General features: G+C 38.7%; 1 protein-coding gene across 9 annotated transcripts in view; it reads left to right on the forward strand.

Annotated features, from left to right (window-relative positions):
* The first annotated feature begins 6,600 nt into the window (after positions 1–6,600).
* The window catches only part of ATP2B2 (ATPase plasma membrane Ca2+ transporting 2), a 175,252-nt gene continuing 162,443 nt past the window's right edge, over positions 6,601–19,409 (forward strand). For all 9 annotated transcript variants that reach the window (XM_054387362.1, XM_054387366.1, XM_054387365.1 and 6 more), the window contains exon 1: positions 6,601–6,799. In XM_054387362.1, the coding sequence (XP_054243337.1) occupies positions 6,601–6,799 (199 nt within the window). The remainder of the gene's footprint in view (positions 6,800–19,409) is intronic.

Genomic DNA, 19,409 nt, shown 5'->3' on the forward strand with positions numbered 1-19,409 from the left:
CCTAACTAACTAGTCTTATTGTTTGACTGTAATTAATGATATTTTTTACCTCTTTAACAGAGATTTACTTTGTGACAGTGCCTTTTTCACTCTCAGATAACCAACAGTATCTTATAGGAGCCATAGAATCATTTTTATTTATCCTATCCAATAACAAAACTGGTAAAGAAGTCCAAGCTGACTCGAGGTGTGGATTCACACTGAAAGGACTGAAAAAAATTGTTGCTTTAGGCATTATAATAGGTAGTTGCCTTGTTTTTTAAAACAAAACCTTTCATATTTTGCAATCTTATAAAATTAGTAACTTTATTGTCTTTATGTCATCATATTATCAAGGGAAATACATTTCTGTATAAGAACAACTGATTGGAGGCATCATAGAAGAAATTCTAATTTTTTAGATAGAATATTCAAATGTCTCATTCCTGTGTGCTCATCAGAAATGAATTAGGTATGAGTTGCCTTAATACAACTTGAAATTCATTAAGAAATGTAATGATGAAGTCAGGAATATTTTCAAACATTTAACTATCAGTTTTAGTTTCTCTTTCTTTATGTATTCTCAGCTTCCTGGTATTAAAAAAAACCCCAAAATTCACACTTGTGAAGGTGCCAACCTGCTTTATTCAAAGGGTGTTCTTCCTCAGTTCCTTCTGCTTCTTCTGCACTCCTGATAATGAAACTTCAAAGTCAGTATTCCTTTTAAGAGAATGAGTTCAAACATCTTTTGGTGCGTTTGATTAGCTTTGTTGGCTGCTTGGATAGACAATCCATTTTTAATTCTGGTCCACCAAGATTATAATCACAGCTGGATGGGCATTTTGTCTTTGGCATGAAAAGAATAAGAAATTGTACAAAGTGGGCCACGCTTGATTTATTTTGTGGATCTGCAGATTTCTACAAAACACCTTATACTTTTCTTTCTCTACTGTTTTCACCTTGCAAAGGTCTGCCATGACTTTTTCATCCTCTGCAATGTTGTCAGCCTGTTAGTACCCACTCCTCACATCAGAGTCCGAGGAACTGTAGTCTCAGAAAAACCTTCTGGAATGCTTTTGCTCAGACTCAAGGGAGAATTCCCTTAAATCTGCTTCCAGTCCTGTGTTATCAAGGAATGATATCTCCAATGCAACGAATACAGATAAATCTGTTTAAATACCAGCTGCTCACTAAAATTTGACACTTCCAATCCTCATTCCTCTCCTTACTTTGGGTGTCTCTACAGTCCTAAGGGACCAGCTAGCATTAGTCTACAGCCAAGCAATAACCCAGGTGGTACAGTACTGCTACATATAGCAGAAAAGGGGAAACACCTAATTCCCTTAGCTGAATTCAGAGGAACCAGCTGCATGTGCCTTCTTTCCAATGACATAACTGGGCAGTAGCTGGGTTTTGGTAATATTTCTGCCCTGACTGTGCCTCTGCCAGCCCATTAAGAAGTGATTATCTTTTCCTCCTTCCTCCTCTGATGCAAGCAAGTCCTTCATCATCAGATTTTGTGGTCAGAGTTAGCATAACCTTAGATGACCGTTTAAAGTAAACAGGCAAATTGTGAACATATCCTAAATTTTTTGAGTCCTCATAAATTTGTTGTTCAGACTTTTAAGGACTGCGAAATACAAGTCTTGGAGTTCTGTTTTCTGTTTTGGTGAAATCTGGTTTGGTACCTCATTGCTAATTTTTCTGCCAATAGAAGTCCAAACAAAATCAGATGTAAGACTACATGGTGATGATATCTACTTAGATATAATTCTAACATGCTGTGAAAATATTTACAAGCTTCCGAGATGAGACTTTCCCTGATTAGGGAAATCAAAGAAAGTTTTCCCAGCAGGCTTGCAGTTAGCTCATCCAAATTGCTTCCATTTTAATTGGCAGGCATTTCCTTTAAGCAGCTAGAAGATGACAAATATTTGACTTGGGCTCTACAGGAATGGGAGCCTGTTCCCCAAGACACAGCCATCGGGGAAAAAAATCAGCAGATCAACAAATAATTCTAGTCTGTAGTGCGTTTGTACAAACAAAAATCTTGACGTCTTGAACAAATAAAATCCCAAACCGAGGTGAAAACTTACATTATGGCATTTTAATGAGAAAAATAAGAATAGTATTTTACTCAGGTTTTATGGTATGTCAAATCTTTTGCTACCTGAAATGAATCTAGGTGGCCCGCTATGTTGTCATTATGTCCACAGCATACTGTTGTTTGCAAACTGCACGTTCGGAGTTTTTGTTTTTTTACCCAAATGTCTTGTTCCTAAAGCTTGTTCTAGAAGAAATTATTTGGAAGAGCAATGTAACATTGTGTGTGAAATTAGTCTTTCAGTTACTGTAGTTTTTATGTCTCTCTTGCTGAATATGTCCATAGAGGACTGGTTTCTCTATAAATTGTTATCCTGGAGAATCATGGGACCAAGTGTGCACAACTGAAGAGATAATGATCGTATGCTGGAGTGATGTCAAAAGCTGTGCTCTCAGGATTTGGCTATAGTGGCTCTTTGTGGCCTGGGAGGATTAGAACTGCTGAAGCACTTTATAATTTTTGGCCCAAGCACACTTGGGGCTCCTCTCAAGAGAGAGAAGTCCTCACCCCCAGTGCAATGTACCTTCTGTACCTGAAGCTTGAGATTTGGTCAGCCTTGTTCTCTTTGACTTCTAGAGACATTATTGCCCAGACAGCGTATAGACCATAGCAGTGCCATTCAAATGTCATTGGATATCTTTTTTTTTGTAAACTGATTATGCAGCCTTGCCCTATAACCAGTGAAAGCAGGTACCCGCAGCATGAAATTCAGTTCCCCTGATTTAGGTGTCCATGTTGGAGATCAGTCTCAGTTCTGTGGTAGATCAAGGTATAGCTGAATCTAATCAGAGAGAGTTTTTCAGGGATGCTGTTCCTGGTTGGCTTTTGGTTTAAAGTGTATACCTGTTTTTTTTATAATCACCTGCTTTTTTATAATCAGAACTTCTTGGTAATTCCCCTGTACTATATATCTTGAAAATATTAGTGTTTTGACTGTGTTTTGTAAAATAATCCCTTCCTTAACCTCCTCCCCCTCTAAACCAGCAAAGAAAAAAACAACCCAGCACCCAAACCTAGTGCAAAACTTGGGTTTCCTGTAAAGGAGACTAAATTTCACCCACCTCTAGTAATCTGATCTGTTTTGGAGGAGCAGAACCTGTAGCCCCACTGGTGGGAGGAGAATACTGCCGTGTGCCAGTTTCCAAGTTTTCTGTTCCTCAGCTTTTGCTAAAGCAATATTAAGCACTCAGGAAGGGTGAGGTGGTCATGTGTCAATCATTCTAACCCGGTAAGCAGCCTGGCAAGGTTCCTGGACTTTTCATAAAAGAGATTCACAGATCGAATGAAACCTGCAGATCTTGTTCTGCAGGATTAGAGAGATCCATTATCAGTGAGTGATGTTAGTTGTGCTTTCTGCTTTCCGTATTTTACCATCTGCCTTTCAAGAACATGAGATGGTGATTCCCTGGTGTTGTAACGTTAGGTGAGTCATGACGAGCACGAGCGCCGATTTGTTTTTTAAAGCACCAAAGGAAGTGTAAACTTCCTGTTTGTTGTTTATCAATTAATATTTAATTGAAGGTGAAATGAAAAATTAAGCAGGCAAATTCTCAAACCTGCTAAAACCCAACAACACTGTCTTGCTGTGGCTGACAAATGACAATGAATTTCTAAAGAGAGAAGCAGATTAATGTATAGTGATGATAGAGCCAAAAGAGTTGCTTTGATTGGGAGTGGTAGGCACATCCCACAGAAAACTCGTGTAGAAAATATCTTTGACACTGAGTTTAGTACCCTTTTGCATAACTGGTGGAATGGGTTTTCCTCAGAAAATACTGATAATTGTCTTTTCCCAGTGGTGTTATGTGATAGTTAAAGAAAAAAATTATTTTATTAGAGGAATATTTAAAAAGCACACAGGTCTAACAAAGCCCTCTAAACTGTCTCTTAGATGTATGGTCTATTTGTTTGTTTGGATTTTTTGTGTCTGTTTTAGGTTTTTTGTGGGGTTTTTGTTTGTTTGTGTTAGTAGTGGGTGTTTGGGGGTTTTTTTGGTTGTTTGTTTTGCTTTTTGGGGGGTTGGGTTCTTTTGTTTGATTTTTTTACTTCATGGCTGTAGTAGATGCCCAGTGTTCAAGACCTTGAACAGTTACTTACCTTAGGAATAGATTAATTTTTGCCCACTGGAAGTAAATAACAGTCTGCCATTTCAGCTATTCATTCTTAGTATTGATGCCTCTGTTTATCACATTTTTCTGGGTATTCTTTTTCATGATCAAATCTGAATCTACTTTTTGATGTGACTGTCAGCAGCAACTTATCATAGATGAATGCAGAAAGACTCTGAAATGCTGATTTTGGGAAAGGGAGGGCATATCTATGGAGGCTGTGATGATTCAGTGCCTCTTGGGATGAAGGCTGCTTTACTGGACATCTGTGACATTTCTATCCTGCAATTTTTTTACAATAATGCTACAGGCTAATGTTATTTCTGTTCAGAATACTGATCCGTCTGGGTAAAACAAGATAAAGCCATAGTAAGGCAGCCTTTTCTGCACACTATAGATAGAGAATTATCTGGAAATGAACTGATACTATGAACGCTATCGAACACTCAAACATTGAGAGTTGAGTGTTGTTGAAAGAGCAGAATATCTGCTTGGCTATTGCTTGGCAAATAAGAGAGCTTTTTAATTACTACTTCCAGATTCTCTTTATTTACTGCCATAGAATGCTGCATTTTGTGCTGAAAATCTTCTCTTATCATGAACTGGAAAAGCATTATGTGAAATCAAGGTTGGCAGAAGTTTCTAACTCTAGAATACACGTCAATGGATAGGATGGGTAGAAGCAGCATGTAGCAGTTGACTGCTATATTAATTGTGTTCTGTAATACTATGGTGAAATTTAGGTACTTCCTTTTCCTGTTTCTTTTTTTTTTTTTCCCTTTGCTCTCTTTTTTGTTTCCCCTCTGCAGAAATCAAAGTATTGTTGAGAGTTTTTAATCTGTAAATGAGAGGACTGTTAGAGGTTTGGTCTGTGTAATTGACTGAGGTATATTAGACAGCCCCAAAGCAAATGTCACTGTGGGCAAATTGGAATCAATGTATATGGTGAGCCTGATCTTTCTCAGATGTAGAGCAATGGCCATGCAGATGGATTGGTGAAAATATCAACCCTATGTGTTATATTAACTGTATGTGAGTAGGAGATTAAAATTTTTGCACAAATATAAAATTTGGGACTTTAAACACTTTGGGATCCTCTTTAAGTCCATTATGTACTCATTTCCCATGTATAGACCTATAGATTAGACAGTGCACACGCACTAACCCGCTTGAGGCAAAAAAAGAAACCTTTAATCTCTGTTAAAACTCTCTGTGCCAAATATAATAGCTGGTTTCAGCAGTATTTAAACCAACTTCATTAGAATATGGGAAGGGGAAACGGGTTTTAAAGGCTGGTTTTAGCAAGTAATCAATTGTTTTCCAGATGGTCCAAATGTGACTTGTTCAACACTGCACATGGTAAAAAAGAAAAAAGAAAAACCCAGCCCCACCCTGTGTGTATGTTGGCTCCATGCTCACGCATTTGTAGCTGTCAAGGCAGAGAGTTGGTGAGTGGTTCATAGGCAGTGCTGAGGGAAAGCAACCCAACAGCTGCCTTGTATGAGGCATAGCTCTGGCTGTTCAAGCTGAGACACTCAAGTTTGTTCTCTCTTTTCTGGACTGTGCTTGCTTTCACAGAAGGCAGGGCTGCAAGATGTAATTTATTTAAATGTATTCTGAATGTGTAATGGTGGCTCTAGTTTTTCCACCAGTTTTACTGTCCTTGAGCTGGAAAACAGCTTTGCTTTAACCCGTTATGCAAACGAGCAGTGTTTAACTGGTTTTTGTTACCTTGTAGACTTTATGAGAGAGTCTTTGTTCAGAGATGAAAGATTGATGTGGCTGTATGAACCAGAGCATAAACGGGAGGTACATCTAGCACTAATCACTTATTAATATTCATGAGCCATCTCATTTAGCGGGTGCTCTTGGGACTTGATTAAAGTAAGCAACACTACTATTGGTGCTTCAGCTGCAGAGAACATTATCTAACACAGGGCTAGTGTTATCTTTATTGTCGATGCTGGCTTGTGCTACCTGCAGCATTTTACAGTGTATCTCTCTAGTGTTTCTGCACAGCTTTCCTTAAATGACCACTCAAATAGAGAGAATATATTTGAAATCACCTCTGTGAAGTGTTACTGCTCACTCTTGTAATGAGTCCTTTCTGTTTGTTCCCAAAGGTCCAGAGGAAGAAATGACCATGTAGATTCTACAGCTTGGGTTCAGCATAATGGGAAATGGTGAATGGAGTGGAGCTGGTCTGCAGCCTTGAAAGCAGCTGTTCTGTGGACCACTAGTCAGTCAGGGACATCTTGCATGCCAGAGGCATCCAACACATCGCTCACCGGACACACACTGGATTCTTTTTCATTTCTTAGATTGGAATTCTAGATTCCTTTCCTTCAATTTTTAAACAATTTTAAGATTGTATCAACTATAACGAGCGGAGCAATATAATCAGCAACAATGGGTGACATGACAAATAGCGATTTTTACTCCAAGAACCAAAGAAATGAGGCCAACCATGCAGGAGAGTTTGGGTGCACACTGCAAGAGCTGCGCTCCCTCATGGAACTCCGAGGAACAGAAGCAGTAGTAAAAATTAAAGAGACCTATGGGGAAACAGAGGGGCTCTGCAGACATCTGAAGACATCACCAACAGAAGGTAAGTGTATTTCATGTCAGCTGAATCAGGAGACTTTGCATAAGCGCTCTCCAGATAGTGAAAGAAAGGTTTTGTTTCAAACCTGAACACCATCCTCATGGTGCTGCCATTATTCCCCACAATAATAAAACAAGAGTTTTCAGAGAAAGACAAAAACGGTGTAGCTCTAGCTAAAGCTGACATAAAAATAAAAGGTGCTGTTTCTTCAAACAGCTAAATTAGTTCTTTCTTAAAAGGCAGACAAATAAATCAGCTCCTGTTTTATGGAAGTGTAAAGAGGCTTAAACATACATGCTCTTGGGGATCAGGAGGCTTCTGAAGCACACTAGCTGCTTCAGAAGAATTCCTAGATATGTAGGTATCTTGAGAATATGAAATATGCAACCTATCTTTATATATTTTGGAGTTCCTGCTCTTGATTTACTATATTACCATAGATAGTTTTGCTTAAGTTATCAATATATGACTGTATCAATGTTTTTGTCAGCTGGACTGCTTTCGTATGTATGATTAAACTCTTTGCTTTTTTATCTTTAATAATACCACTAATCACTTTTCAATATCTGTTCTTCTAAGTGGTTTTAGAGGTCTCTACCTGATCCTCAGTCACTAGTCTAGTTTTCAATGCCCATTGCAAATATCCTCACATGAAACACAGATAGTGTTTCCCTTTCCTCATGCAATTTTCCTGTTCACCAGTTCTTTCTCTTTCCGTGCAAGTAAAATTCTATTTTTGTCTCTGTATTTGCATCTCCAAGAAATATTCACACTTTTGAAAGTCATGCAGTCTTTGAGTCTGTAATATTTGTCTTGTCTTGTAAAATAGCCAAGATGTTAATTTTAAGTTTTCTTTTCCAAGAAGACAAAAGTCTTGGCTTTATTCCATTCTCTCCTTTTCTAAATGAATCATTCACTAACCTCTGTTGAAATGCTTGGAAGTCTTGAATTATTGGTGTAATCATAAACATGTCAATTGAGGAGTCACATAGTGTGATATTCTAAATTACACTAGTTGAAGAGTCCCAAAGGAGCAGCTATCAATGCTTTGCCTTCAAGTAAATTCTTCATGGTCCTACACTCAATCACATAGCCTCAGTATTGCTTAAGCATTATAAACTATAAAGCTGTGAACAGCACCTTCTCAGTGATAGATTATTAAGCTAATTCTGTATGGAAACAAGCAGCCAGCTCCAGTAGTGCTTTCATGTGCAGTCTTGTACTCTAGAGCAGCTATTGGCAAATGGAACATTTTATAACAGGTTTCTCCTGTTGTCTAGTCTTGTTCAAATCTCTGATCCTTCAGACAAGACCTCTTCTCCTACCTGGAAACTGCTCTCAGTAGGAGCGCTGAGGTGGGAAAATGAAACCCTTGTCTGTGATTTCCAGATGTCAGTCAGTGTTTCAGAGAGTGGCTTAATAGCTTTTGCACATGAGAGAATCAACTCTTCAGAGAATATGAAGCAATTCCGACATATGCCTGATGCACCTAGGGAATTCCAGACAGAAGTGCATGACCTCTGTATTTACATGACAAAATAAACACGGATTTTATAAATATCCCTTTAGGGATTCAGCATCTTAAATATCCCTCAGCAGTTTATAGAGTGTTGAAGCTGAAGTTTCAGTCTGGGTGAGCCAAGGTGACTTCAGTGACTTCAATAAAGTTTTGCCAACTCATTCTAGCGGTAACTTGGTCAATGTGAACTTCAAAGGAGATGTTAATGGCATTATCAGTTCAATTTATGACATCAGGGAAACTTTATTCCTCATATCAGAACAGAGCGTGTGGATCCAACTAGTGTGGCATGATGACTCCAGCAGTAATCTATATCTGATTCTTTAGATAAGGTAACTTTCCTCTGCTCCTTACGTGCGCTTCATCATTTGTGCATTAGGGGAAAACATTTCCAGCTTCAAATGGCAATCAGCATAGCCCTGGAATCATGAAGGCTCTGCTGGGTTTTAATTTTCAGTTAGACCACATATAATAGGAGTTCCCAGTCACACTCAGGGTTTTTTGTGGTTTTTTTTTGTTTTGTTTTTTTTTTTTTTTTTTTTTTTTTTTTTGTTGTTTGGTTGGTTTTTTAGTTGTTTAGCTTGGAAAAATGCTTGTAGGAGGGAATCTCTCTGAAATATGTCTTGTCAAAGTTAGACATTTCCATTTTAGAGGAAATATCCATAAGAATTCAATAGGAAAACTTTAAAGGCTCATTTTAATACAAGCATATGTTTAGCTTTAAGTCCCTAGGCATTGCTTTTCTTGTATCCATGCGCAGGGTAGAAAATATTCTTGAAGATATGACTATTAGAGGAAAAAAAGTAACAGTTTCTTATATGGAAATGGAATTGTTACTTTGAGTAGACACAATTTACAAATAAATTATTGGCATACATATTTGAGGCTCCCATAGACCTTTAACTTGTGGCATGTGCATCAAACTGTGGATTCCCCATAGAATATCTTTTATGAAATCTCATAATCTGCCATTATACCTGAAAATCACTTTTGCAACCAGCCTCTTTTTTTGTGAAGCACAGTTAACTGAACTTCCACAATATTTTATAGTTTGGAGTGCTACACATTTTACACAGTTTTATGAGGAATATCAGAATAAGTATTACTGCAGAGCACTTTCAGTAAACCAAAGAAACTCTTGCTGAGCAAGTGTCCTGGAGGAACACAAAAGAAACAGCAAAAAGGACATGACTGTAGAACTGTTTCTTCCTTGGCTTGTATGTTCCTTGAAATTTTATTTTCATGAAGTTGTTGCCGTTTTGTGGGGTATGGCTTAAGTAGTTACTGGAACAGAGGCAAAAAAGTACATCCTGGAAGCAAGCAATTTACCATTATAATTTAATAAAACGTGGTCCCATCTGAATTTACTGACAGTACTTAGAGAAGAATTAGTAGTTATCCAGGATTTTACTCAGCAGTTTATTTCCCATGTTAATATGTGATGTACCACCTATGGACTGGTAGAATCAATCACTTCTAGTTAAGTGTGTTTTTGAAGTTTTCTTTTAAAGGCCTTGAACTTGGCAAGTTCTGTTGTGAAGATACACTTACCAGGGTTTTCTCAACTCATGTATAAATTCAGTGTGGAGCTTTAAAAGTCAACTGAATGTTGAGTAGAATAATATTTGCATGCTGAATGTATTTATAGCATTATTATGGATTACAAGGCTTCAGTCTGTTCTTTCAATTTTCTTTGATGGCTTTTCTAACCATAGCTGCAGTGTAGATCCCAGATCTCAGATATGCTGAAGGGATTGCCTACATTAAAGTGATTATATTCTAATGAAAAGCTACCATTTAAGAGCTCATGAAAAGAACCTCCCCAAAATCTATGGAAATATTTCACATGAAAAAATACAAATATGTGTCTCCTTGAATTTTCTTTAAAAATATTTATATTCAGATTAGTTTCACTTTCATTATTCTGGTAGTACAGAAAATAAGCAGGCTCTAGCTCGTCATTTTGCAGAGCCACGCAGAATCCCCCATTGGGCAAAGCTGTGATGACAGTTGTATAATTTTCCATGCAATCTGAGTCTCTGAGGCCCACTCAAGCATTAGTGATACCTTATAAAGGACAGCTGCTAGAATGTGATGAGTTGGTTGGATGAATACCAAATGAGACTGGAATCCACTCCTTTCAATGCTTAACATTTTTTTACCCACAACTTTATGTAGTACATGCTTATTTACAGTAAGTTTTTCATCTGTGTTCCCTTTGTTTAACAAAAATGTGTTTCTTCCTTGCAAGAATATGTTAGTGATTTAACTTCCATGATTTCTCGCCTAAAATACTTGGAAGCAGTAATTTCCAATGTGCATAAAAAGTGATACAGGTGCAACCAGGCTTGAAACAGCAGCTCCAGATGTTGCACACTGGTGACACTGTTACAGCATCATAGGAGAAGTTTTTCTGTTGGTCACCAAACAGAAGTTTTCTGTTTGGGGGATACATGACATGCCAGGTTTTTAGGAATGGACTAGTGGAGCATGAGAACATTTCAGATGTGACATTATTACATGAGCCAGTGGAGCCCACTTTTAACAGGAAAGAATGCAAGTTTAGGGTTTTCTTTTTTAGCTGTAGTTAAGATACTGCAAAAATGCAAGAAAAAGTATCGATTAGCAGTTAAAGGGTAGTATTTCTAGTATAGGAGTTGACGTTTTAATCCTCACAACTGCCCTTAATTAAGACAGACACAAGTTAACTCACTTTTCAAATGTGTTGTGTAGGAATTAAGGACAGAGTAGCAATTAAGCCAAGTGTTAGGTGTATTTGTTTTTCATTATTAAAATCTAGAAAAACTTCTGTAATTTTAAGTCTGAGGTAAAAGATGAAGAAAGACTTAAATCAGTTGCTTTAGCATTTGTAGCTTCTGTTCCTTTAATAACTTAATACTCTGTTTTGAAGTTAATCTTGTTTGTACATACTGAATTTCAGTTAGCTGCACCACTGTGTAGTTGGATGTGAAATTAGCTACAGGTATGTAAAGAATTTGGAAACAAATCGAGAAAGTTGTGAAAAATAATTGATTCAGACAAATGTAAGTTTAAAATAGAATTGTAAAATAATGGAACTATAAAGTAAGAGATTGAAATCTATAAAACCACACTGTCAAAAATAGATTATGAAAGTAAAGAAATTGATAATAGCATCATTTTAGCTGTTGTTAAAAGGATACACTTAATCATGTGTGAAATATTTTATCTATGTTCATGGTTTTCGTAAATTATTCTAAATTCAAGGTTAGGATGAATGTTAGTGTAGTTGTGAAATTATTTTTTTTATAAAGCTCTGATGCCAGCTCCCCTAAAGTATATTTTAAGAATTTGATTTTGTGGCTAAGGTGAAATACTTTGGAAATCTCCAGAGCAGCATCTGAAAAGCTCTGTGAGAGCAGGCCTGCTCCTCCTGTCTCCAGATCGCCATGCTGTCTGACTCCTTGGCTGTATTTGCGGTGTCAAAACATAACTTGGAGTTCGGGCCAATTTGCCAACATGCCCAGGCCAGAAGCCAAGCTACATCTCGTCCTTATTTGTACATGTTCTCTCCACATGGAAGGGTTGGTTTAAACAATGAAAACAGCTTTTCCCCAGGAAAAAAGCTCTTACTGTTGTCACAGGGAAGGCCTCTCAGGGTTGCATTTTGCAGCACTTTTTTCCTACCTTGCATGGGAAAAAAACCCACCAACAAGCTTTAAACTCATGTTTCACCTAGTTGTGTGCAGTGCAGAGTGTGGCTGAGTTGGTAAGAACTTGTGATAACTCAACATTTTTCTGTCACTTGTTGCCTTTGATGGCTTGCTCAGGTCCTCACAACCCCCCTGCACAGCTCCTGCCCACACCTGGGAGCTGTGTGGCAAAGTTCTGCCTGTCTCCCTGGGAGGATGCACAACTCAGAAGGAAGGTGGGTTCTGGACACTCCTTCATTTTGAAGTTGCTGTTGCAGTTGCTGAACCCCTGACAGGTATCACAGATGAAGTCATACTGCCTTTACCTTTGGAGATGTGTCTGGGAAAGGTCAAGATAGTGCCTGCCTTGCTGAGAGCAGTGGGAAGCACATGGGGTACACTGGGGCCTCCCCTCCTGCACCTTCCCCTTCTGCAGCCGGGGATGACTCCTGCCCCAGCTTCCTCACTGGAGAAAAGCACGGAAGCAATTATTGTTTATCTGGATCTTTGCAGCTCTGTTCTGTGGGGAAACGCTGGGGCTGACCCAAGTTCACATTAAGCACCATTGTCATAGTAGGTCTTTTGAGACTGTGAACAGATGGAAGGAATCTAGGCAAGATGGTTGTGTGTTAATAACTGGTGTGAAGCAAGGAGATTTGCTTTGGCATAAAGGGCTGTCTCAGAGTCCTATGTAACATGCCTGTTAAAGTTGTAATACTTGGCCTTAGTGAGGTTGAAGTTGGCTTTATGTCTGCATTTCAATGGCTGTATCAGCACAGTGCCACGCAGATGTACTGCTTCAGGGCTCTCTGCATCACGCTTCTGGGACCCCAGCAAACTCAAGGATTAGAAGAAATTATTCTGTACCCTTGACATTCCTGCTGTACACAATATGTTACACATCCATAAAATAAGTCCACATGTTTAATGATTTGAAAGGAGTGTATGGAGCATTCTTGGCGACTGCAGTAATTTTCCTTATCTACTATTTCCATTGTTTGTATAATGGAACAGCAAACATTCTTCCAAAGGTTACCCAAACATAAGCATCTCAAATGAATGGCTTAGATTTTTCTAAGTGATAAGTACAACTTCATCGCTTGTTTTGTTTCTGGCTTTTGGCATGTTGTGCCACTTGCTGATTTACTTTGGCTTTGTTCATTGACTTGTAGAAAACTATACGAATACTGCATGATGCATTTTCCCTGTGAAGCTTTTAAAGTCACTGTAAGCTAGATCACACCTGCCTTTCTGAGAATCCTAAATGGTGTGCAAAAAGCCTCTCTATGTGCAACCAGAATTGCTGTAAAGTAACATTAGGAAAGGAATAAAGTGAGTGAATGTCTTCTGCCTCTTGTATTAGGTGGCATCAGAAATTTTCTGAAGGCAGTGCTGGTTTATTTATGCGACTACCCAAGAGGTCATCTTCCTTTCAATGATTATCTTTAGCAGCAGGTGCAGCACAGTTAGAAAGGAGGCTATTTTCTTGCCATCTGAATTCCCTTTCCTCTTAAGACAGTGCATTAAATACATGCAGGCAATGTCCACTTACCTCAGACATACCTTCTGGTGTTGCACTTCACATTTAGATGAAGAGAATAATAAATGGATGTGAGATTTTGCACCTGTTTTGCACAGGTCTAATGTTTGTTCATTATAATTAGTTCAATTGCAACTACAATGTGTTTTAAGTCAAAGGAAGGTCTGGCCCAGCAGCTCTGAAGTGATTCTTTCCCTCTTTCTAAAGAGGTTATCATAGGTTAACTTTTGCCATAACGTGTTGTGCCACAGGCTTCTCCTTGATCTGAATGCAGTGATGCAATACAGTATGTCATTCCCTTTTTGCAAAGTAATAAATGGTGGAAGGTGGTACCATTATATGGTGCAGTTGACAAATGTGCACTCTCATTCTTAGAAACAGTGATTTGAATTTGACTTTGGTTTGAGTTTGCTGACATAAATAACCCATTTATTGTGTGCAAAACCAAACCAAACCAAACAAAAAAAAGGGAAAAAAAAAAGAAAAAAGAAAAGGAAGAAGCCAGATCTTTAACATACTAGCAACAGGGCACATGATGATGGAGGCAGTAATTTTTAGGTTTCATAAACTTCTGGCAGTTACATCAGCTGTTGAAGCTGCAAAGTAGGGTTACGTGAGTGGTACTCCCCCAGAAAAGTCAATTAGCCCTTTGCTTGAAGGATCACAGAAGTGTTCTGTTGTGTGCACTTCCATACACATGTATCAAAGTGGCTTCTGTGCTGGAAAGGAAATAGCTATGTGTTTTATCAGTCCTGGCAAAGAAAGACCCAAAGCAGGGGGAGAGAAGCATGGAGCTGCTACTGAGCTCTGCTGCAGCCTCTGCTTTTCAAAGCATGTCTGTTTTCTGAGGAGTCTGGGTAAGAGTAACTGTGCTGCAGAGGAAAAAACAAATCAGGTAATGAATGCTTCCCTTCTATTGTACTGCAGGGCTTAGGAATCCATAAATATCTAGAGTGTGTCAGCCTTGAGTGAGAGCTGATTTATCTTCATTTTGCTCTTGTTTTGAGAAAGCTGCAGGAAGAAAGGAAAGTCCATTATACCCAAATGAATAATCCAATCGATGTAGCCAGTTTGCCCTTGATGAAATTAAGCTTTGTCTTTGCAATATGTCAGGCAGAGCAAAGGGGTTTTGTGCTATATTTTGTCAGTGTCCTATGAAAGGAAGCATTTGACATGCAGTGGTTTATCCTTTTGTGACTGGCCCCATAATTTGGTGTTCCCAAACTTTTTGCCAAGTCTCACTGCTGGCAGTGATGCTGTGTCCAACTGAGCCATGGGAATTGGAAAACTTTGCTGCTGAAGTCTTTGTAAGGGTCATCTGTGGATTGCACAGATGCTGACAATGCTGTTCCTTGCAATAACTGAAGTTTTGAAATTTTTATTTTATTCAGCATTGCATTTATATGCTTCATGAAGGAGGATTGTGTTAGTTGTTGAAAAAAGTTTTTGGATCAAATGGGGCAATGGTTTTCAATCTGCAAGTCTAAGTTTAGTAACCTTGCAAGTGGAATCAGCATGACTGAGTGATTGGTCATTTTTCTTTTGATGTTAACTAATATGAACAGACTTGGGAGAAGCACAGTGTCAGAAGCAATAATTATTTCCTGCCTCCTTTCCCCTTATGCAATAGCTTCTTACCCTTCAAATCTAGACTGATCAAATTTACTGTTTCCATCTGTTTTCCAAGAAGTCAAAGGCTGATGGTGTTTGACATGCCTACTATTTATAGCAGTGAGGTGAGTGGAAAATAAAGCCAAAGATGTATTTTTGGCAGTCAACTCCGTGTGCTTCCAAGACAAACAACTGCATTTCCTCAGTACTGATTTCCTTTAATGTGATATGTTCATGGTTTCTGACTTGCCTTCTAAGTATGTCTAGAAATTTCCTACTGTATCTCTAGTATGTTATTTTTTCCCCACACCTATTTAGGTGTTCTAGAAAATAAGGTTGCCATTGCAGATCCCCAAAATCTGAAAGGCAAAGAAGGTGTCCCCATACATCTTGGAAAATTAATGATTGCCCCTGACATCACCTATTTTTAGTTTATTAGATGACATAGTCTGGCATAGCTTGAGGTATGGTAGAGTAACTGTCTTTTTAACTTTTAAAGAAAAAATTGCCTCTCTGAGTGCTCATTAGCAATCCCATTCCTTGTCCTTGCCTTGGAGCTGGTAAAACAATGCATTTTAATGTCCCATCCTTATTGCCAGTTCAGAACTTGTCAGCACAACCACAGATTGTATTAAATGCAAAGTATTTCTGTTGTAGAATAGAAATAGCTGGGTGTATGTAGCTGCTATTTCAGTAATAATAGCATTTAGTAGCCCTTGTTTCCTCCTTGCTTTCAAATGAAATTCCTTAGAGACTGCAGATACTCTTTTCCTGTGTGGATTTTGAGTTGAGTCAGTTCTGTTAAAAGACGAAAACTTGAGCTTCCACAGGCTGTGCTACTCCTTTGATTATTCCTTTTGCATCTGTGTCAATCTATCCTCCCCACTGCTTCCCACAGAGGAATCATCTTTGTTAGTATGAGAACGGTTTAGGTGTAGTCCTCTAAGGTACAAGAAGACTGAAAAAATGAGTAGTAGGAAGGAAAACCAACCAAATTTATAAAGTAGTTCAAAGGATGCCATGAATATTTTTTTTTGTCTGATTAGCATTGGAGATGAAGGAAAATAGGGAATTAGCCCACTTTACAGATGTGCTTGAAAAGGAGATCTTGCCCTTGAAGTAGTTACAAAAGAATCAGAGAGGAGAATTTTCTTAATGCATTCAATGAGTATCCTATTAACTGCAGCAGAATTTCACTCTGACTTCCTAAATGAGGGTGTAGCCCCTCAGAAGCTATAGGCTGAATACTGTTTGTTCAGGATCATGAGGTCTTTTCCAGTGTGAATGATTCTGTGATTCTATGTCAGCTTCAATGCAGGAAGACGGTTGTATGGTAACACTCTAAAATTACAGTGCAACTAAGTTATAGTCTTAGCGCTTAGCAATAAGCATTAGTCTGTACTCAGTTAATTCTTTATTTAAGCAATACAACACATCTATTTGTACTTTTTTTCCCACAAACTTTCTAGCAATTTTAAGTCATTCCCTTGGTTTGGAATTTCAGCTGGCAAATTTGAACACCATGGGTTTCCTCATGCTTGTCTCACTTTAGTTGTGTATTGGCCCTCACCCTTTCCTGGCACAGGCTCAGACTTTTAAAGGAATGGTGATTCCTTTCTGAGCCACTGGCAGGGTTTGGTTTTGTTTGTTTGGGTTTTTTAATTACACCCTGAAGTGTTTTTGCATTCATGAAAAAAATCCCTAAAGTAGTAGAAGATTGCAGCATTTCATCATCATTCTACTTTGCCAGCAAGGTCATGACTGTTGCATGGTTTTACATGGAGAGCAGAGGTCATCCGGCTTGATGTTTGTAGCCTCATGGTACTGCAGCCAGAATAGATGTTTTTTCTTGGGCTATAGTCCTGCAGCTGACTTTTAACCCTTGGAAACCTTGGAGTACAGAAAGATGACTGTCTTGTGAAAATCACTCCCATTCGTGAGTGAAAATTGATGAAAAGGGCAAAACAGCAGGGAAGAGTCCAGCCACAGCAGAACCTGTTATTTTCCCTATGCACACTGTCTTGGTTTTCCTTAAAAAAAAATTAAAATCGTTAAAAACCTCCCCATCAACTTTAAAGCCACCCCAGTTCCCTACAGAAATATGGTGTAAGTTCAAAGAACTACTGAAGTGTTCAGGTGTGCTCAGCTACTGACTGTACACCTCATATGGGGCCGGTGAAGGCCCTGGGCCTTTCCTTTGTTCTATTGTTTTCTCAAGTCAGTGAGCTTGTGCAGTTGTGTTCAGTGGGTGCAAGGGCAGCCTGACAGAGCTGACCCTCTCTTGGTTCATTAACGTGCATTAGATGTGATATGAGCTGCAGAACAGGCTGCTTAGTTAAGCGCTCAGAACAATTGCTTTTCAGGCTTAAGAAGTAATATGCTGAAGTAAATTACTGGTGATTACCAGTATTCTGGGTGCATCAAACAGGAGCTGTACAGTGATATGTGAGGCTGTTATAGGAGGACTGTAGTTGACCCTAGCAAGTTTGATTTGCGTATTTCTGGTGCTGACCTTGTACCTTGGTGCTGCTTCAAGCTACAGTAGCTGGAGGACTCTACAAACTGTAAAAAATTACTGGAAAGCTAAGGAAAAAGGTATAAATATGTCATTGGTTTTGTCCCCAAGGAAGTCTCTGGGATCACCTTCTGCTTACAAACATGAAAGCTAGTCTGTTCCAATACAAAAAGTAAATCCATATCCTGAAACTACAGAAGTGAACTGTCATTCAAACCTGTTGTGCAGACAGGATCGTAGATGGATATGAGTGGTATGTTGTATTAGCAGGAAAATGAAAACAGCTTTAGCTGAGTAAGTGTATGAGCTCTACAAAGATCAGTTTGTTTAATGTTAAAGTATAGCTGAAGTCATTTGCTTAAATATGATATGGCAGAAATTAGATGGCAGAAGTCATGAAGCTCAAATTGTCTTATGGACTGTTTGAAGTGACCTCTTAGCAGAGGAGGAAGAAAAAACCCAGTTCATTAATGTGTGTGCACAGCTGCTCCAAAATACTCTATACAAGCTGAGAAGAAGTTGCATCAAGGCTTGTTTTTAACGTTAAGTATGTGTCTTGGAAGAAATGGATTTTTTGCCTTTGACCCTGAAGAGTGTTCATGATAAAAGATCAGCAGCATTTTAAATGATTTAAAAATAATTGTTACGACAATAACTATTTCAGCATTACCAACACAGAGACTCTTAAGGTGAAATCAGTGGCTTTTGGTTTTTTTTTTTCCCAAACCTAGATGTTATTTTTAATCCCTGATGTTAATCGTGTTTAGCAGGGATATCAGCATGGCATGTTTTGCCATGAGATGCTGGCAGTGCTTTCTGCTGCCCCACTTTTCCAAAGGTATTGATGCTGACATGAATGTTGCTGCAGCTAGAAGCTTAAAATTATGGAGAAAAATGTATTCCATCTTGCTCTGCAGTGGCAATCGATACCATTTCCTGGATGTAAAAATCTTTGCAACTCTCCTGGTCTTCTCTCCTATAAATCTTCACATGCTCAGCAGCTGCTACAAGGGACACCTCACCTTGCTCTGTGGTCGTGAAACATCCCTTCAGGGATGATGCCAGCCGCGCTCTCACGAGTCATTTGCAGCCACTGTTCACCAAGCGAGGGTGACTGCTGGCATCCTTCCCTGGACAATCAACTGAGTGCTTTTGCAAGCCTGTCATCTTTTCTATCTAGTCATGTTCATGTAGTGACAGCAAACTAAATTTTAAATGAGGTATTTAAAATTTTGCTATGAATCTGGAACCCAGCTTGGAATCCCCTACATTTCTGGTTTGATTGGGTCACTATTTCATCACAATTTAATGAGGCCATTCTCCTCTTTTATTTTGAGCCTTTAAACTTGTGTTGTTGCTTAAAAGTCCTGAGTTTTATTTGGGGGACTTCTTCAGTCTTCCTAGATGTCTTAAAGGATTCAGTTGCATGAGGTGGCCATGATAGCTTTAAGAAATTTTTGCCAATTTCATTTGAGTTTGGGAAGCACAAGGAGGGGAATCAACCTGAGCCTGTTTTCATTTTGAAACATTTCACAAAGGTTCATTCTGTAAAAAACTAATACTGCTGGAAGTGGCCATGGAAGCTGTGGTAGCCTTGTTGAATTAACAGGTGAGTGGCGGTGGCTGACTGAAATAAAATCATGCTTCTTGCTGATGTTGCAATGTGAGCAACATTCCCAGCATATGTGTGGAGACACAGTGACTGCTGTTTGATGCATTTTGTCTGCTGGGACAATGGATTTAAGCTGCACTGACTG

The sequence above is a fragment of the Indicator indicator genome, chromosome 15, assembly GCF_027791375.1.
Source record: "Indicator indicator isolate 239-I01 chromosome 15, UM_Iind_1.1, whole genome shotgun sequence".
NCBI lineage: Eukaryota > Metazoa > Chordata > Aves > Piciformes > Indicatoridae > Indicator > Indicator indicator.